At 38.4% G+C, this 21,971-nt stretch overlaps 1 protein-coding gene across 2 annotated transcripts in view; it reads left to right on the plus strand.

Annotated features, from left to right (window-relative positions):
- Positions 1-21,971, plus strand: part of LOC136864911 (endoplasmic reticulum metallopeptidase 1) — a 500,707-nt gene that overhangs the window by 406,638 nt on the left and 72,098 nt on the right. For both annotated transcript variants that reach the window (XM_067142320.2, XM_067142319.2), the window contains exon 13: positions 19,313-19,518. In XM_067142320.2, the coding sequence (XP_066998421.2) occupies positions 19,313-19,518 (206 nt within the window). The remainder of the gene's footprint in view (positions 1-19,312; positions 19,519-21,971) is intronic.

Raw genomic sequence — 21,971 nt, forward strand, 5'->3', positions numbered from 1 at the left:
TTGTTGCGGTTAATCTTTCCTCCCTTCACATTGAAACTTTTTGTCAATACCACGCAGCTGAGTTTTGTAAATGGGGCATGTCATCCGCAACTTCTGGGCTTGCTTGCGTACACGATCGGTAATTGACACCCGAGAAAGGGCGAGGGTTTGCCGATTTGCCGATCACTAGAAGTTTGAGTATTTCGGTTCCCGTAATTAGTTTCCAGCTTCACTGAAACCCTTTCTTTACTTGTTAAATGTTCCTCACAAACCGCAAATGCCATATTGCACAGTTAAGGTGCATTTTCCAAGGTGCGATTGTAGCCGCAACGGCGATTGTAGCCGCACGGCGACAGCAGTTTTCATCCCCGCGCATGCACCGTTTGGATTTTGTCTGCGACTTGCAGCGATTGCGGCTTGAGCCGCCACACTGGTGCAGTGAGCAATGCTGGCGGCCGCAGTCGCTGCGATAGAAGCAAGTGATTATTGCTCAACATCTCCTCTGCAAGCATTCTGCTCTGTCAATCAAGGGCCGATAAAAGCCGAGCCGTGCACAGATGTAAAGTCATGATATCTTGTCAAGATTACTGGGTCATAATTTATAAGAATGAATATACAGTGTAATATGTACTTGTAAGTAAAATGTAAAACCCACTCTGCGTTATCATTTTTATGCATTTTTATTGATTCCTTCATTCCTTTGATTCAGTAGTAGTACGCCAGACAGTTTTGAAACTGCATAAATTAAATTATATCCGCTTCCACGAAATTACACCGATGGAATGGCATGTCTGAGTATGTAAATAATTAATATATTGGTGCAATTAATGTTGTGTCACTCAATTAAGTTGCGGGTTTGTTAAACTTGAAGTTTACCGGGCGAGTTGAGCATGCTGTTAGGGGCGCGCAGCTGTGAGCTTGCATCCGGGAGATAGTGGGATCGAATCCCACTATCAGCAGTCCTGAAGATGGTTTTCCGTGGTTTGCCATTTTTACACCAGGGAAATGCTGGGGCTGTACCTTAATGAGGCCACATCTGCTTCCTTCTAACTCCTAGGCCTTTCCTATGCCATTGTCGCCATAAGACTTATCTGTGTCGGTGTGACATAAAGCCACTAGCAAAAAAAACTTGAAGTCTATTACGACCATAGATTTACTGATCATTATGTCTTACTGTAAAAACATTTATTCAGCTGATCTAAACACTGTTAAATTAAGATTAAAATGTCCGTACCTGAGAGTGAGTGCAAATTTCTCAGCTGGGCTGATGGGCTTCTTGTACCGATTGCACGGGGTTTTCAAAATTTCATCTTTTATAAGTTCGAGAATATAACTAAACTAACACTCAGTGTGAAATACTTCCTGAACTTTGTCTCATCACTTAAAAAATGCCTGTTAATTAAAATGTTATAGCATCCTTCTTCATAGTGCGATGCAAATATACTGTTGAGTTTCCTTCTTTTCAGGCTGAGTTACCACATTAACAATATTTCTTCTTCTTCTCCTCCTTCCATTAAAATGTCAAGGAAAGCCCTGCCAGTAACGAAATCGCCCGTGTTCTCGTCCATTTCTGACGGACCTGTCTGCGTGAGTGGCGGCTGGAGTCGTGTCTAAGAAAACACCCCACGTGCCCGTCACTTGCAGCTGCTGTCGCCATGGTATATGGCGACCCCAGTCCAGCTCCATGGCTAAATGGTTAGCGTGCTGACCTTTGGTCACAGGGGTCCCGGCTTCGATTCCCGGCAGGGTTGGGTATTTTAACCATAATTAGTTAATTTCGCTGGCACGGGGGCTGGGTGTATGTGTCACCTTCATCATCATTTCATCCTCATCATGACGTGCAGGTCGCCTACGGGAGTCAATTCAAAAGACCTGCACCTGGCGAGCCGAACTTGTCCTCGTACACTCCCGGCACAAAAAAAAAAGCCATACGCCATTTCATTTTATTTCATTTCATGGTGACCCCAGTCGTTGCGGGAAAATGCACCTTCCATGTTGCACAAAATTCGAGTTACAGAGTATTTTTTGCTTCAAGGGAGGAATGTTTGCTTCGAGAAATCGAGAAATCCGTATAATCAAATTTCGAGAATAGATAATAAATACATGTGAAGAATTGTACAGACGGCCCAAAAATCTAAGTTAGTTCAAGATACTGAAAATTTGAGTAATGGAGTTTCGAGATATCGAAGTTCGACTGTATTATTATTCATATGTATGTGTCATAAATGAGAGTGATTAGGTACATTTTCTTGTAACCATATTAATGTTTTTTTTTTTTAGTTTAGGATTTTAAATTTAATGATCAAATCACATTGTATCAACCAATCAATACTGATCTGCATTTAGGGCAGTCGCCCAGGTGACAGATTCCCTATCTGTTGTTTTCCTCGCCATTTCCTAAATGATTTCAAAGAAATTGGAAATTTATTGAACATATCACTTGGTAAGTTATTCCAATCCCTAACTCCCCTTTCTATAAATGAATATTTGCCCCAGTTTGTCCTCTTGAATTCCAACTTTATCTTCATATTGTGATCTTTCCTACTTTTATAAACTGTAGGTATGCATGCCTTTTATCCTGTCCTTTTTTCACTTAGACCATGGCACAGTATATGTGTTGAAATCCAAAAAATAAAAAATCTTCCTATTTTTGATTTCTAAAAGTTGGCAGGTATGGGTTTGAGATTTCTTTGTGTCCAAAGGCTTGCCATCAAAGGCCGTCCTTTTCCTTGATAATGCAACCTCTCTGAAATCAAGGGATGGGAACATTTTTGTTTTCTATTTGTTGCCTAATGTAGCAACATTAATTCAGCCACTGGACCAAGGCGTCATCGCAACCTGTAAGGATCATTGTAAACGGCAAATTCTAGGCCTCTTACTTTCTGAAGAAATCACAATTTATAACTTTGAATGGTGGAACATCCCTCAATTGATTCCGAAGAAATGTCGATGGTTGAGTTCTGTAAAAAACTAAATCTTAAAGAAGCACTTTATCTTACCCAGAAATCATAGGATTTAGTAGCTGCTCAGAACATAACTCGATCATGGAGAAAATTGTATTTTGATGTTGAAGAGCTCGCCGATGATTTTCATGGTCCACCAATAAAGATGAAAATGTGGGACTGGTGATCAAAGATATCTTGAAGACTCTTGAAAATAACATTCATTTTGGAGAAGTGGATGAAAGTAACAGTAAGGAGTGGCTTCATACTGACGATGTATTTCCTGGGCACCACATTTTAACTGTTGAAAAGCGTGAACGGGAACTCGGCAGTCAGTTGCAAAGTGACGAGTGAAAGTGAGGGGATGGGGAAGAAGAGGGCGTCACAATTGCTTACTGCTTCAGATTGCACTTGAGTCGGCTGAAACTTCAATGGAATTCGTGAAGCAAGAGGACAATATTGATTTTTCAGACATTCTTGTAATTAGAAAGCTCAGGATGGACATAAAGAAGAAAATAAGTTGTAGGAGAGTGCAAAAAAAAAAGGTAACAGATTTTTTTTAAAGCAGCTTAATTGTCACCAAGTAAATTAATTCATGTTCTGCTGGTAATTTACATGAATATTTAGTATGTATTGTTGTTGTATTGAGTATGTTTTGGCTTTGAAGAGGGTTTCATGCACTGCATTTTAAGGTTATACGGTATGTACTTTAAAGTCAATTAAAATCAATTATATGGATTATGCCTTTTTTTTATTAACCGTTCACCCCTCCCTGGGTATTAGAATGGATAATAGAGGTTTTCCTGTAGCAATCGTAATGATTGTTTTCTTCAATTTTGAGTAATTAGGCCAATTGTATTTCGGATGTTACTCTAAGAAGTTGAGTTCGGTATCACTGAAATTTATATATGACAAATTTTTGATGGGTGGACGAAAAACTTCATCTGTGTTGGTGCTTGAAGTTCTGTGACCATTTCAATTCTTCAAGAATCTTCTTCAAAGAATTGTTTTGAGAGGAGTTCCCCCCTGTTTCCACTCATTAGCAATTATACTGTATATCATTCCTGGGAGCAGTCTGCTGTATCTTCTGAAAATGTTCAATCATATAACTATAGCTTGTAAGGACTATCCTCAAACATTAAAATTAGTGTGTTTTATTATGAGACAATTTTATAAAAATCAGCCACAAAAATGTGATTCACTATTTGTTTTAGAACATTTTACCATACTTTGTAAAGATGGAAGCCATACTCTCCAGTGTTGACTCAGTTAAATGTAATTTAAAAGCTTTTGTATCTGTCAAACACACAAGTTCAATATAAATATTACACTACAACATACTAGTAAAAAATACACTATATAATATACATACATTATCATTATAGACTGTTATGCCTTTCAGCGTTCAGTCTGCAGGCCTCTGTGAATTTACTAAACGTCGCCACAATCCTCGATTTGCAACTAGTGGTGTGGCCTCATGTAGTTCTATACCTCTTATCTTTAAATCGTTAGAAACCGCGTCTAACCATTGTCGTCTTGGTCTACCTCTACTTCTCTTACCCTCCATAACAGAGTCCATTATTCTCCTAGGTGACCTATCCTCCTCTATTCACCTCACATGACCCCACCACTGAAGGCAGTTTATGCGTACAGCTTCATCCATTGAGTTCATTCCTAAATTAGCCTTTATCTCCTCATTCCGAGTACCATCCTGCCATTGTTCCCACCTGTTTGTACTAGCAATCATTCTTGCTACTTTCATGTCCGTTACTTTTACCTTATAAATAATATATCCTGAGTCCACCCAGCTTTCGCTCCCGCAAAGCAAAGTTGGTCTGAAAACAAACCGATGTAAAGATAGTTTCGTCTGGGAGCTGACTTCCTTCTTACAGAATACTGTTGATCGCAAGTGTGAGCTCACTGCATTAGCTTTACTACACCTTGATTCAATCTCACTTACACTATTACCATGCTGGGAGAACACACAACCTAAATACTTGAAATTATCGACCTGTTCTAGTTTTGAATCACCAATCTGACATTCAGTTCTGTTGAATTTCTTACCTACTGACATCAGTTTAGTCTTAGAGGGGCTAACTTTCATACCATACTCATTGCACCTATTTTCAAGTTCCTAGATATTATGACTGCAGGCTTTCGGCACAATCTGCCATTAAGACCAAGTCGTCAGCATTGGCCAGACTGCTTACAACATTCCCCCCTAACTGAATCCCTCCCTGCCATTTTATACCTTTCAGCAGATGATCCATGTAAACTACGAACAGCAGAGGTGAAGGATTACAGCCTTGTCTAACCCCTGTAAGTACCCTGAACCAAGAACTCATTCTACCATCAATTCTCACTGAAATCCAATTGTCAACATAAATGCCTTTGATTGATTTTAATAATGTACCTTTAATTCCATAGTCCCTCAGTATAATGAACATCTTTTCCCTCGGTACCCTGTCATATGCTTTCTCTAGGTCTACGAAACATAAACACAACTGCCTATTCCTCTTGTAGCATCTTTCAATTACATGGCGCATACTGAAAATCTGTGGTCTGAAACCACACTGGTTTTCATCCAGCTTCCTGTCAACAACTGATCGCACCCTCCCTTCCAAGATGCCAGTGAATACTTTGCCTGGTGTACTAATCATTGAGATACCTCGATAGTTGTTGCAATCCTTCCTGTTCCCTTGCTTATAGATAGGTGCAATTACTGCTTTTGTCCAATCTGAAGGTACCTTACCAACACTCCATGCTAATTTTACTACTCTATGAAGCCATTTCTTCCCTGCTTTCCCACTATACTTCACCACTTCAGTTCTAATTTCATCTGTTCCTGCTGCTTTATGACAATGGAGTTTATTCACCATCCTTTCCACTTCCTCAAGCGTAACTTCACCAACATCATTTTCCTCCTCCCCATGAATTGGCTGTTTGCAACACCACTAGGATGATTTCCTTTTACATTGAGAAGATGTTCAAAATATTCCCTCCACCTCTCCAGTGATTCCCTGGGATCTATTGTGAGTTCACCTGAATTACTCAAAACACTGTTCATTTCCTTTTTCCCTCCCTTCCTAAGATTCTGTATTACTGTCCAGAAAGGTTTCCCTGCTGCTTGACCTAGCCTTTCCAGGTTATTACAGAAATCTTCCCACGACCTCTTTTTGGATTCAACAACTATTTGTTTTGCTCTGTTTATTTCATCTACGTACAAATCCCTGTCTGCCTCGGCCCTTGTTTGGAGCCATTTCTGATAAGCCTTCTTTTTACATTTACCAGCTGCTCTCACTTCATCATTCCACCAAGATGTTCGCCTTTTCCCATCTTTACACACAGTTGTTCCTAGGCATTCCCTTGCTGTTTCTACTACAGCATCCCTGTATGCCATCCATTCTCTTTCTATATCCTGAACCTGCTTACTATCCACTGTTCGAAATTTCTCACTAATCATATGCATGTACTTCTGTCTAATTTCCTCGTCCTGGAGATTTTCTACCCTCATTCGTTTGCAGACAGATTTCACTTTCTCTACCCTAGGCCTAGAGATACTTAGTTCATTACAGATCAGATAGTGATCTGTATCAGCGAAAAGTTCCCGGAAAACTTGTCCCTTCCTAACAGTTTTCCGGAATTCGAAGTTGGTTAAGATATAGTCTATTATGCATCCGGTAACCGTAGCCTCCCATGTGTAGCAGTGAATAGCCTTATGCTTGAAGAATGTATTCGTAACTGCTAAACCCATACTAGCAGAGAAGTCCAGAAAACGCTTCCCATTCCCATTAGCTTACATATCTTCCCCACATTCACCAATCACCCTTTCGTATCCTTCAGTTCTGTTCCCAACTCTTGCATCGAAATCACCCATTAGCACTATTCTATCCTTGATGTTGACCCTGACCACGATGTCACTCAATGCTTCATAAAACTTGTCAACTTCATCCTCATCTGCACCTTCACATGGTGATTACACGGACACAATTCTAGTCCTAATTCCTCCAACTGACAAATCTACCCACATCATTCGCTCATTTACGTTCCCAACAGAAACTATGTTGTGAACAATGGTATTCCTGATAAAGAGCCCTACCCCAGACTCTGCCCTTCCCTTTCTAACACTCATCAAGTACACTTTATAATCTCCTATCTCTTCCTCGTTATCTCCCCTTACCCGAATATCACTTACTCCTAACACATCCAGATGCATCCTCTTTGCTGACTCAGCCAGTTCTACTTTCTTTCTTCCAGAAGCCCTATTCGTTGTTTCCAAGGAGTTCGTCGCCTGTCAAATGGGAGGGGACTCCTTTGCTCCCATAGGTCCGAGGCTTGCTTAAAATGTTCTGAGCTCGGTAAATTCATGAAGCAGAATGCTACCCTACTTGCACATAGTCCAAGTGAGGATCTCTCCTCTGACGGGTTATGGACCACCGGTGAATTGTATAGTCCTAGCCGCCTGAGCACAAGGAGGGCCATGACTCAGAATATGTCCGAGATGCCCACTCCCATTCCATAGCAACTGGTATACCGACTCTCAGGACCACTTACTAGGCCACTCCGCCGTTGCCCATGGTTCACGAACTGGGATGTGACTATAGTAACCCAAATTTATTTAATAGTGTGCGCGTTTTTTTCCAGGTATGTTTTAGTGTAATATTTATATTGAATTTGTGTGTTTATTACACTGAAGAGCTTTTAAGTTACATACTATCATATTGTCAGCACGTATACCTAAATTTTTAAGGACTCAGTTTGTTTTAATCTATTTTGATACAATTGTAAATTGTGTTAATACAGTTTCCATACATGGGTTCATTTGACAGTTTATCAATCATCAAGACCTTGTCTCCAAAGACTTTTAATGGAAGGTATTCTACTATTATTGCAGTATAGTTGTAATTAGACAGTGCATCACATTGTGTCACATCATTTTAACACTAGGTTTACCGCAGCAGTCAAATTGACCGTTTTCAGTTTTGTTTTCTCTATCACTCTCGTTATGCGGTTAGGACAGTCAAATCCTTTGGTGGCTTTTAATGATTTTAAGTGTACTTTTCGGCATATAGCTTCAAATACCCGTAACTCATTTCTTGTTGGTGCAGTGAGGTCATTTACCTACTTTTACCGGACGGTCATTTTGACCGCCACTACAGTGGCTGACTTTTGTGGCATTCATTTCAAGCGGAATATCATTCCAACAAGCTGTAACAGTATATTTTATTACTGTAGTATCGAATATAGCGTATTGGTGTGCTACAGGTTGGAAACACCTGGTTTAGGAAGAAGAACAGTCAGAAGATTACAAGGTATGGCTGGGGGGACAGACGAACAAAGACCATGATTGATTATATAATCATAGAGAAAGAACACCGGAAGAACCTTGTAGATGTAACAGCCATGACTGAAGAAGCCTTTGGTGGAGATCATAGAGTTGTGATAGGAAAATTGAAAGTTGGAAAGATTGAAAAACCCCAGTTAAGAAGAGAGAAAAGAATTAAAGTATGGAAGTTGAAGGAGAAAAGCATACAAGAAGAATTTCAAAGGGAAATAATACCTTTGGCACCCAGGAGAGAGGTGGGGAATGTTGAAGAGGAATGGAAAAGATTTAAGGAAGCAGATGGTTGGATGTGCAGAAAAGGTGTGAGGTAGAACATCAGGAAATGTGAAAGACAAAGAAACACACTGGTGGAATGATAGGGTAAAGATTAAAGTGAAGGAAAAGAAAATGGCATGGAAAGCATGGAAAACATCTAAGACTGAAGAAAGTAGAAGAAAATATGTGGAGGCAAAGAATTTGGCCAAGAAAGTAGTGGAGGAAGAAAAGAGGAAAAGCTGGGCCTTTTTCACACAGACATTGAGAGATGATACACAGGGCAGCAAGAAATGACTGTATGGTATCTTAAGAAACAAAAAGAGAGATCAAGTAAACACCAGATTTGTGAAGGATGAAGGTGGCATAATTTTAACAAAGCCAGAAGAAATAAGAAATAGATGGAGAGAGTATTTTCAGAAGCTGCTGAACATAAGAACGGATGACAGTCATTCAATGGACGACCAGGAAAGGCAATTAGTTGACGAAGAAATGGATAAAGAAATTACAATGAATGAAATTGAAATGGCAGTAAGAAAGATGAAGAATGGAAAAACTGCTGGAATAGATGAAATTTCAGTGGAGATGATAAAGGCAGCTGGAGCTGTAGGCCTGCAGTGGACATATCGGGTTCTCAGGAAAGTCTGGGAGAATAAGGAGGTCCCTGAGGATTGGCAAAAAGGAATAATCATCCCAATTTTCAAGAAAGGTGATAAGAAAGTTTTGAAGAACTACAGGGGAATTACTCTAATATCCCATGTTGCTAAGATAATGGAAAGGATACTGGAAAGTAGAATAAGGTCAAGGGTTGAGAAGCAGATACAGGAAAATCAGTTTGGTTTCAGAAGTGGAAGGTCAACAATAGAGCCCATTTTCATTATGAGACAACTAATGGAAAAGCATTGGGAGTACGGGAATGATATGGTGATGACATTCATTGATATTGAAAAGGCATATGACAGTGTCCCTAGGATGAAAGTTTGGGACAGTCTGGTGCAAAAAGGAATTGGACAGGGATTAATAAAAATGATCATGGCATTGTATAAGGAATGTTGTAGTTGTGTGCAAACACAAGTTGGCAGGACAAGTTGGTTCAAAATAACTAGTGGGCTGAGACAGGGAAGTGTTCTATCACCAATCCTGTTTACAATAGTAATGGATGACATCATGAGAACAGCAAAAGCAGCATATGGATTAAGAGAAATGAACATGATGTTATTTGCAGATGATATTGTGATTTGGGGAGAAGACGACGGGAAGGTTCAAGAACAGTTGAATGTGGTGAATGGGAAGATTGAAGAATGTGGATTGAAAATAAGTGTAGAAAAGAGCAAAACTCTTGTTATGACTAGAGGGGAGAAAGAAGGGAAAGGTCAGATTAGACTTGCAGACAAGCCCCTGGAAGTAGTGGAAACGTTTAAATACCTGGGGAGTGAATTAATGGAGAATGCTCGACCGGATGCTGAGATTAGTAAAAGGATTCAAGCTGGAAGTTTTTTCTATCATAGTGTAAGAAATATGTTATGGGACAAAGATGTGCCAATGGAAGCAAAGGATACTATGTACAAGATGTATTACGTACCTATAACAACTTACGGAGCAGAAACTTGGACAGTGACAAAGAAGGATGAGAGTCGAATACAGGCAGCCGAAATGAAATTCTTGAGGAGTATGATACAGAAGAGTAGAAGAGACAAAATAAGGAATGAGAAAATCCGGGAAGAAATTGGAGTGGAAAAAATGAATGATAGAATAGAGAAGAGCCGACTAAGATGGTTTGGGCACATAAAGCGAATGAGCGACGAAAGAATGCCAAAAAAGGTGATGGAAATGCAAATCCAAGGAAGGAGAGGCCGTGGACGACCACGATTGAGATGGAAGGATACCATCCAACGCAGCATTATAGAAAGAAACCTGGACTGGGACACAGTGTTGGAGGAGGAGTGGTGGAAAGACCGAAGAAGGTGGAGAGGAACCATATTTGCCCCTACCCGGCTACAGCTGGATAAAGGGAAATGATGATGATGATGATGATGATGATGATGATGATGGTGTGCTACAGAGGAGCAGCTGTTGGCTCTTTTCAAACAATGATTGAAGTACACTGGCAAGAAAATATAGTCAGTATTTTTTCAGTAATGAATGGTATGCAATCATAACAAGCAGTCAATTGTTGTGCTCAGTGGTTACAAACATTCAAACTAGATTTCCCAATTATTTGTAATTACTCTGAAAAATTATGTTCTCACGTAGTCTGCTGGTAGATGCCGAAATTTTGAACCATTTACGTAATATTTTCCCATGACAGTGGAGTGACCTCAAGGGTTAGGTAATTACTCGCCAAATGGCGACACGCACAACAGCAAAACTGCCGATGAAAAAGGTAAGCCTATTTGACATTAGTCATTTTGTATTTACATAATTTTGTGTACAGTGTAAGTAAACCATGAGGTTTCTTCGATTCAATGAAAATTTACCTGTAGGGATCGGCTGAAAACTGATAGATTTGTGCTTGTCTCTGTTGTGTGGGACTTCGACTGACCAGGTAAGAACATTATTGTGGATGAACAGCTTTTCCCCATTTATGCAGTACATAGCCAATGAACCAGACAAGTTTGGCTGTCTATGTGGAAGCCAAGTATGTTGTAAACGGTTTCCCCTATCTTGCGAAAGATGAAATGCGACCCACCGATCGGTCTCTAAGTGAACATGTAGTATTGCATCTTGCTGAGCCTTTCATCAATCATGGAAGAAATATCACTTGTGATAACTTTTTCACGTCACTGAAACTAGCAAAATCATTGAAGAAAAAGAACACAAGTATTGTAGGCACTCTGACCCATAGTAGGAGAGAAATTCCTCCTTCTGTGGAGACCAACAGTGACCCATGCTACAGCACAGTAGTGTACAAAAATGAGGATGCAACTCTCACGTTCTACCAAGGTAAAAAGAACAAGAAGGTCCTCATTCTCAGTACAGTACATATTGACGTAAGTATCAGTGAACAACATCCGAAGAAAAAACCTGAAACAGTCCCTTCTTACAATTCTACCAAATTTGGTGTCGACATAGTTGAACAAATGGACCGTAAGTACCTGGTAAAATTGATGAGCCGGCGTTGTCTTCTTCAACACATCAGATCTCACTGGTATAAATGCTTATGCATTGTATAAGGCAACAGCCGGCAAGCAAATACCGCGTATTCCTGAGACAGCTGGCAACCGATCTAGCACATCTATACTCATCTTGTCGGATAAGTAGGCCTTTCAAGACCATCGTCGCTGTTAGCTGCAACAATGAGGCCCTAGCCTCCGAAGAGTGTTCACATCGCAGTCAATGTCAGGTCGCAGTTTGCAAAAGGAACAAGACAAAGGAAAGGTGTGCAATCTGTAAAAAACTGGTCTGGCGTAACTGCACTTTGAAGGTGACCAACCAAAGTGTGTGTGTACAGTGCGAGAAATAAATTGAAAAGAAGAAAGTGACATTCATTCATATGTGTATAGTGTAAGCTAAGTGTGTAAGAAGAACATTCTGCCTTATTAGTGTATTTATTTATTTATTCAGAATAATGTTTACAAGTCCTACATGATCATAATCAAATTATATAGCATCTATGATGTTTTTGTACTCAATTTGAACCTTTTTCTGGGACCAATATCCTCAAGAAATGAACATGTGTTACTATCGGTCAAAATGACCGCTTTGCTAAAAGTTGGTAGAAAGAATGTTTGGTAATCCTAGTGTTAACTTAGTGCATATTTTTGTGGTTTTGGAGTGGTGCTTATTTAATAAGTGGCTGAAGATGTCCCTCAGGAAGGGACAAGGAATGTCCCACTATATTTTAATTGTATTTTAACAAGTAAATACATGATTTATAGTATTGAAAATTTAGAATTTCCCTCTAATATTTGAAAAATATACTTCAGCGCAAATTAACCGCACACAAATTATAGGGATTTCACTGTACGTACGTACCTTGAAATTGTTAAGAAATGAGTCTAACCATCATTGCCTTTGTCTCCCTCTGCTTCTTCTGTCTTTCATTACTGAACCTGTTATTCTCTTAGGTAATCTCTTCTCTTCCATTTTTATCCCATGAACTGTTGCTGGTTCATGCACACGTCATCCTTTGAGTTCATTCCTTACTTAGCCTTTATCTCCTTGTTGCAAGTGCCATCTTGTTAGTACAAGTGACCATTCTTCCTACTTTCTAGTCTAGTAGTTCTCTCTCTCTCTCTCTCTTACACACACACACACACACACACACACTCTCTCTCTCTCTCTCTCTCTCTCTCTCTCTCTCCAACTGCGAGCTCATAGCATTATCTTCGCTACACCTTGATTTGATTTCACTTAGTATTGTACCATTCTGGGAGAGTACACAACCTACATGCTTTCATGTTCCCTACTTGACATTCAGTTCTCTTAGATTTATTTGCAGTGGACATCACTTAAATCTTTGTAATGTTGATGGTCATATCATACAGACTGACCTTTTCAAGTGCCATAATTCTGGCCACCAAATCATCAGCACTGGCCAAACTGCTTGCCACATATCCATGCTACTAAATCCTTTCCTGCCTTATTTTTTTCCTTTCATTAAGTGATCTGTGTGTTCTTATTCATGTTACTATCTCTCTTCATATGACTTGATTTGTCACTTGTTTGTTTCTTTCCATTACTACTAAGTGTACCCACTTATTTTACTTCAAATGTCCCCATTGATACACTGTGTCAGAGATATCATTATACTGTATTCAACTCATAGCCAGGAAGTCTTACCATTTTATCTTCTTTAAGGCTGGAATTAATGAACAAGGGATTTATAAGCTAACTTCTTTTACCCAAAATTGTACTAAGGTTGGTGGACACATCACAGTGGAAAAATTCATAGCTTGATTTGTGACATGCAAGATAAATCTGAACCATTCAATAGGTGTGCACTCATTCAATTCTTATCTTTAGCATTTTAATGCATCTATGTAGGGGCCGATGACCTTCGATGTTAGGCCCCTTAAAACAATAAGCATCATCAAGCATCTACGTAGAGATTTCACTACTAAGATAATGAACAGTAGTGATACTGAACGCAAAACATTGATTTGTTAGTCACCCTGCTGGCATCACAATATAAAATAACTCTCTCTTGTGACTATCTAATTTTATTTATAAGATCCTTTGTTATGATTTTGTCGTTGTAAGATGGCGGCAAGTGAGAGTAACTGTATGTTTTTCCTCTGTGTTCTTTTAGGAGTTTTGGTGTCAAAACAAGTAGTGTGCTCAAAAGAATATAGTGATGTTCATCTAGACGATCCAGCCAGTGATTCCTTGTGTTGTGAAGTGCTCGGAAGTAATTCTGTACAATTCTCTATTGCCCCTCCCCGCCCCGCCCCGCCCCCCCCTAAAATGTCATCGACCCTATACCAGGAACTTTGTACCCATGTGGCGAAAGGTTGATTGGCAGGCTGTCAATCACACCCTCTCTCTTCTACCCTGGCACTTACTGCAAATGGGTGAACTCCAAGAAGCAGTGGACCTGTTCTATGACTGGACCCGTGCTGTGATCCGTGACCTTGTTCCCACTCGGAAAACATCCGCCAGATGCCCACCTTGGAAGAAAAGTGCCACCAAAATTGCAGAAATTAATAAAACGAAAGCCTGGAAAGATTGGAAAATGTCACCTTCTGAAGCCAGCTATAAAACTTTTTCTGACCTTCGCAAACACCATTACAGCTTCTAAAACGAGATTACCAGGACTACATAAACTCTGCTTGCCTAGAAGTGAGAAGTAATGGCAAAAGATTCTGGTCTCTGATAAACAACAGGAAAAATACAAAGCATGTGCCAGACACCATGACTTGGGGTGATAATTTAGCCAGTGGTAGTAATAGACCAGAAATTGTCAACGATTACTTTGCGTCTAATTTTGTTTCACCTGTTCATTTCCCAGATTTTCCGTGTATTGATTCTGTTCCTTCTCATAGTCTCAGTAATCTTTCAACCTCTGAGTCAGAAGTCTATTCTTTACTTTCCTCCCTGCCAGAAAATAAACCTACTGGTCTGGATGGTCTCAGTCCTATCTTCCTTAAGAATACCGCTACGACTCTTGCCCATCCCATTGCTGTTATATTTAACCATTGCTTCTTAGCCGGCTACTTTCCTGACGACTGGAAAATCACTAACATCACTCCAGTTTTTAAAAGTGGAAAGAGGTCTGATGTCAGAAACTATCGTCCAGTTTCTATATTACCCACCCTGTCAATCATCTGTGAAAAGATTATCCACCAGTGTCTTCTTTCTTTCACATTTCCTTATATATCATCCCAGCAGCATGGTTTTCTTCCTGGTAGCTCCTGCCTAACTAATCTGGCTGTTCTTCTCCATCGTGCAACATCTGCTCTTAATGCCAGTTCTCAGCTGGACGTGTGCTACATTGATATTGCTAAGGCTTTTGATACCGTAGACCACACACTTCTTTCCTATAAACTCTCAGAACGTTCGTTTCAATATCCATGGTCATTTCCTAACTCTCCTGCAGAGATTCCTCAATACCAGAACTCAGCGTGTGGTTCTTGATGGGTTCAGTTCGACTCTTGTTATGGTACATTCTGGCGTCCCACAGGGCAGTGTCCTAGGTCTGCTTCTTTTTGTCTCCCACGGTAGTTAACTTGACCAAGGTAAAATTTACGGAAGGAGAGAATGACCTACTTAAAAGGGGTCCAAAATACAACTGGCCTAATAAAGATAGAGAAATAGACATCATTAACACAGTTGCGGAAGCAGAGGCGAACATATCAAAATTCCCACGCGATGTACAAGACGAAGTAAGATTGGAGTTAAAGAAGAGATTACCCAGATTGGCTAAAGAAATTTATACCAATTTTGATCCCAAACAACAGAAAACAATAAAAAACATGAAATCGAAAATTGAAGATAACAATATTATAGTAACTAAGGCTGACAAAGGGGGTGTGATCGTTTTGATGGATAAAGATGCATATATCAAGAAAACTGAAGAATTTTTTGATAATAACAAATACACATTAGTGACTAAAAATCCGTTAGCTAAAATTCAACGCAACTTAAAGGCCTTACTTAAAAGATCCACATCTCTCTTTACTGAACAAGAACAATTAAAACTTGTCAATATGAATCTTAGGCTCCCGGAAACTAGAGCTTTGCCCAAAATACATAAAAAAGATATTCCGATTTGTCCGATTATCAATTGCCGAAATTCTCCCACGTATAAGGTCTCCAAATACATTCATAATTTTTTGAAAAGACATTACACTTTTAATAATAAACAACCATTAAGAAATTCCATTGACTTGTGTGACATTTTGCTTAAATTTGGCGTGCGTCCAAATCAGATGATGTGTTCGTATGACGTAGTGAATATGTTCCCGAATATTCCGACAGATAAAACTGTTAATATCATTCATGATAATATTTGTAAACACAGTAATCTTAGTAAAATGGAAGTAGAAGAATTCACTAGATTGTTAAATTTCGTATTAGACAATAATTACTTCTCTTTTAACAATAATATTTATAAACAGAATGGATTAGCAATGGGTGACCCAATATCAGGCATCCTTGCCGTCATATTTATGGATTCAATCGAACACAATGAAATAATAGCAAAAATTAAAGGAATTGATTTATGGTTGGGATATGTAGATGATACATTTGTAATCATAAACAAAGATGTCACTAATAGTCAAGAAATCTTAAATAAATTAAATGAAATCGAACCTAATTTGAAATTCACGAAAGAGGATGAAGTCGATAACTCATTGAATTTTCTAGATATAACATAAGGTTAACACTTTTGATTTCCAAATATTTAGAAAACCAATACAATCATCTACAACTATAAACAATTTTTCTTTACACCCGAATTCACATAAACAAGTATCTTTTCACAGTCTGATTTATAAAGCACTTAGAATCCCTCTATCTCCCCAGAATTTGAAGAAAGAATTAAATTATATTAGGTACCTCGCTAAACAAAATGGTTTCAAAATAGAAATGATTAACAAATTGATCAATAAAATTAAGAACAAGTTATCTATGAATCTGATACCAGACAAAACCAAAAAAAACTGAGTATGATACATTCACTTTTAACAATCCAGCTATACACCAGATTACTAACGTTTTCAAGAAACATAATTTTAATATAGCTTTTAGAACTACTAATACTAACCAGTCCATATTCTTTAATCATAAAAAAGTTAATTATGATATAAATCGTTATTTGGGATCGGGAGTATACAGACTCAAATGTACTCAGTGTAATTTTTCATATGTTGGACAGACTGGGAGAAGTTTTATGACAAGATACATGGAACATGTTAACGCGGAAAAACATAGAAAATACTCAGCGATGAGTTTGTATATGAGGGAGACTGGTCACAGATTTGAATCTATAGAGAAAGACTTAGTGTTAATTAGAAACATACAAAAGGAGAATGTTGAACGAATTAGAAAGTTTATACATCTATTTAGACCAGATGTACAATAAGCAACAAAATCTTAATGAAACCACGGACAATAAAAGTATGTTACATGAATTAATGCCGAAATGATTAAAGTCAGTTAGTTCGAATAAATTTAGGATACCTAATATATTTAATTCTTCAAACTCTAATACTCCTCCCATACCTACAGATATTAAGCCTACTTTCAGCAATACGGTTGACTCCGCCCCTTTGTCAGCCTCGTCACAATTGACTCCACCCATCCTCTCCTCCCTTCCACGCTCCCCTATTCCTTCCCCCTCCAAGTTCACTGCCGCCCCTGCAGCACAGCTAAACACCAGATTCAGAGCCAACAGACGGGCAGCAACCAACACAACAGTAGATAACAAATAACAACTTCCACTAACATGTAATTCCTCATCTGCTTCAGTTTATGTAATCCAAATTCTCTCCTTACGTTCAACTTCTTATTTCTTCTTTTCCTTCTCTTATAGAAAACATTATTTCTGCATCTACTGACATTTCCTGGCAAGGTTCCAGCCAATTGTATTACCTACCGGTGCTAAGGGCCACTTACAATTTTTCAACGGATGCTTCTGTCTCACTTTATGCTGACGAATTTCATCAGCGGCCTTGGAAAGATTGTATTTATGACAATCATGCTTATGCTTGTGTTCACGCCCTCATGTCATTGGCTTTATATTATTACCACTTTGGTTTTCCACTAATATTTTAAATGAACTGTTTTTAATTAGAATTTTTATGGAAGAAGTTTTAGTCTCCGACAAGATTATAGTTTAATCATAGACAGTTTTCCATTAGCATCTTTATATATTGTATCATTTTTCATATTTTTATGTTCTGAATTTTAATAACTGGCTAAACTTTTAGCTTTCACTTTTAATATTAGTTGTATTCTTGATAATTGTTTTTAGGCTGAAGATGCCCTTAATTGAGGGCAAAACATGTCCCATTTAACTAAGAGTCTATTTATGTAACCACTATAAGTGAAAATAAAAGTATTGAATAGGTGGAACAAATTAAAACACCTTTATTGTTGTTGAATACTATATCCACCGTTTCTTGTGAAATTCTACTATTTGCAGATGACTGTAAAATATTCAAACAAATCAGTTCATTATCAGACGCAAACTCCATACAGAGTGGGATTAACTCGCTCTCTGAATGGTGTTCCACATGGCGTCTTAAGCCTAATCCTACCAAGTGTTCCTCTGTTTCGATCACGCTTCGTAAATTCCCAATTCTCAGTAAATACTCCCTCCTCGGTAACCCGTTCCCAACTCTAACAGAACAAAATGATTTAGGAGTGTTGTTTGACAGCAAATTGTTATTTGTCCCCCATATACAAAAGATAACCTCACGAGCAATGTCACTTCTCGGTTTGTTGTATAGATTTTCTGACATCACCAATGTCCACACCCTCCGAGCCTACTATGTATCTTGCATCCTACTGATCATTGAATTACGCGTCTCCTATTTGGTCTACCTCCTCACCTACTAATCCGAATCACATAGACCGTGTGCAGTCATTCTTCTGTGCCGTTGTTAGAGTCAGAGAATCTGATTGTCGAAACTTGAGCAGTAATCAGATACTAGATAAATTAAACCTTCGCCCGTTATCTAGTCGCAGGAAAGTAGCCGACCTTAGATTCCTATATAACGCTGTTAATGTTTTATTTCGTTCTCCCGAACATGCAACCTTCTTTTCCTTACATGTTCCATCTCTCAAAACCAGGGCTAATCCGCCCCTTCATATTCCATATTCCCGCCTCTCTCTCGTTCAAAGAAGTTTATTTATCTGCATACCAACCCTCCTTAACTCCTTATCTTCTGACAGGAACGTTTTTTCTACGTATGCCTCCTTTATCGATTCTTCCTAACTTAACCTAGTTCATCTTCTTCATATTCTTTTCTTTTTCCCTTCTCATTGCTGTCTTCTCTTTGTTTTATGGTCAATCCTCAATTTTCCTCGTTGTTTCTTTTGCCGGTAAGTTTTGTTCTTAATTATTGTGTCTCTATTGTTATTTTGTTAGTTTTTAATTTTTTCCTCCTATTTTTATCATTAGATGTTTTTTCCTCATTGTTCTTTCACTTATTTTTTAATGTTTGCCTTGTGCTAATCCACTCTAAATATATTTTTCCTTTGCGGAACTCTGTAATTCGGCTTCTCGCTGTTTTGGTTTCCCAGATAGATAAATAAATAAATAAATAAATAAATAAATAAATAAATAAATAAATAAATAAACTGTTGTCCTTGAAGTCTTTATATCATAAAACAATTTCTGTTTCAGCATACTCAACAACGTTTCCACCACTTTGGTGGAAAGGCATATTATGATGACTCCGGTTACTGGATAACTCACCTGGATCACCACAATCCAGGTGTCCTCAAAGAAATTATTCCTGAATTACAAAACGCACGGAATGTTGGCCCCCTGTGTGAGGAAGTATTATTTTGCGGTTTACCCGTGCCATCTACTCGACTTCTGGCTCAGAGGTTTGTTTGTGTATTACTATTTATGCGATTTTATGTCATCTAAAGAATACTGTAGTCTGCTTAGGCTAAATGAATAAAATCACTGCTAGATCTGGTTCTTATTAATGAAGGTGTGTTGTTATTGACTTTTTACTTAACTCTTTTGCTGCAGCATTCCTTTAAACATATGAGCCCTTTACCTGCATAATTAAATTTGGAGATTTAAGTAATATTAAAAAGTAGCTATTCATGTGCTTTAAACTCACTCAATCAATACTGATCTGCATTTAGGGCAGTCGCCCAGGTGGCAGATTCCCTATCTGTTGTTTTCCTAACCTTTTCCTAAATGATTGCATAGAAATTGGAAATTTATTGAACATCTGCCACGGTAAGTTATTCCAATCCCTAACTCCCCTTCCTATAAACAGATGTTTGCCCCAATTTGTCCTCTTGAATTCCAACTTCATGTTCATATTGTGTGATCTTTCCTACTTTTAAAGACACCACTCAAACTTATACGTCTACTGATGTCATTCCACGCCATCTCTCCACTAACAGCTCGGAACATACCACTTATTACAATTACAATACCTTCATTATTTTTTAACTATAACGTACCACTTAGTCGAGCAGCTTGTCTCCTTTCTCCCAAGTCTTCCCAGCCCAAACTTTGCAATATTTTTGTAACGCTACTCTTTTGTCGGAAATCACCCAGAACAAACAGAGCTGCTTTTCTTTGGATTTTTTCCAGTTTTTGAATCAAGTAATCCTGGTGAGGGTCCCATACAATGGAACCATTCTTTAGTTGGGGTCTTACCAGAGACTTATATGCCCTCTCCTTTACATCCTTACTACAACCCTTAAATACCCTCATAACCATGTGCAGAGATCTGTACTGAATTTGAATATACTTTGGATGAGGTAGTTATCCCAAAAGATGGCAAGTACAAATACTTAGGTGTGAGATTTGAAAGTAATTTGCACTGGAAGGGTCATATTGATGACATTGTTGGGAAAGCATACAGATCATTACATGTCATAATGAGGCTACTTAAAGGATGCAACAAAGAATTAAAAGAAAAAAGTTACTTGAGTATGGTCCGTCCATTATTGGAATATGCAAACAGTGTTTGGGATCCTCACCAAGAATACCTAATAAAAGAAATAGATAGTGTGCAGAGGAAAGCAGCAAGATTTGTAACAGGGGATTTCAGGAGAAAGAGTTGTGTATCAGAAATGTTAAAGGAACTTGGGTGGGAAACTTTAAGTAAGAGAAGGGAGAAAACTAGACTTATAGGATTATATAGAGACTATACAGGAGAAGAAGCATGGGGAGATATCCATGTGAAGCTTCAGTTGGAAAATAATTATATCGGCAGGACTGACCACAAATATAAAATTAGAAGGAATTTTAGCAGAAGCGATTGGGGTAAATTTTCATTCATTGGGAAGGGTGTGAAGGAGTGGAACAGTTTACCAGGGGTAGTGTTTGATCCTTTTCCAAAATCTGTACAGATATTCAAGAAGAGAATAAACAGCAACAGAGAAAATAAATGAAGTGTTAGAGGGCATTCGACCAGTGCAGGTTATTGTAAATAAAAAAAATGTGTGTGAATAAATTAATTCCATTCCCAGGTCTAAGGAGTTTGGACAGCCAAAGTAGGGGACTGCCTGTAGGGGTGAAGTACAGTGGGGACTTCGAGGGCCCTGGGACCGCTACGGTAGCTGTGAAGGCCCTTCAGGAACTCTGAAAAGTGGTGGCAAAAGGGGCTCTGGTTAAGACGCAGCAGTTCGTTATGCTACTTAGGATCCAGAATGGGTAAAAAAAAAAAAATAGTAAATAAATAAATGCAATGTAAAGTTTAATCTTATACCAGTTGTATAGTATCATTTGAAGTAATTCCACATACTGTATATCAGTTGACTATATTTGTAAGTAGTACAGGAGATATTATAAGTACAATTTTGTAAACAATATAAATTTATTAAGGATGAGCTGTGTGTTTAATAGAAAACATTGTTAGCATAAATTGTATAATATTGTATTATAGGAAAATTTTCCTCTCTTGTTAATTTAATATTTAGTGCTTGACAATAATGTATTTTAGTGTACCATTTGCCACCGAGGTAGACACCTCATTTGCAAATAAAGATATTTTGATTTACAATCATATTTATGTGATTATCCCATTGAAGATCTTTCCTTATATTAACACCTAGGTACTTACGATGATCCCCAAAAGGAACTTTCACCCCATCAACACTGTAAATAAAACTGAAAGGACTTTTCCTATTTGTGAAACAACCTGACTTTTAATCCCATTCATCATCATACCATTGCCTACTGCCCATCTCACAACATTATCGAGGTCATTTTGCTGTTGCTCACAATCTTGTAACTTATTTATTATTCTGTACAGAATAACATCGTCTGCAAAAAGCCTTATCACTGATTCCACTTCTTTACACATATC

Source organism: Anabrus simplex, chromosome 2, assembly GCF_040414725.1.
Source record: "Anabrus simplex isolate iqAnaSimp1 chromosome 2, ASM4041472v1, whole genome shotgun sequence".
NCBI lineage: Eukaryota > Metazoa > Arthropoda > Insecta > Orthoptera > Tettigoniidae > Anabrus > Anabrus simplex.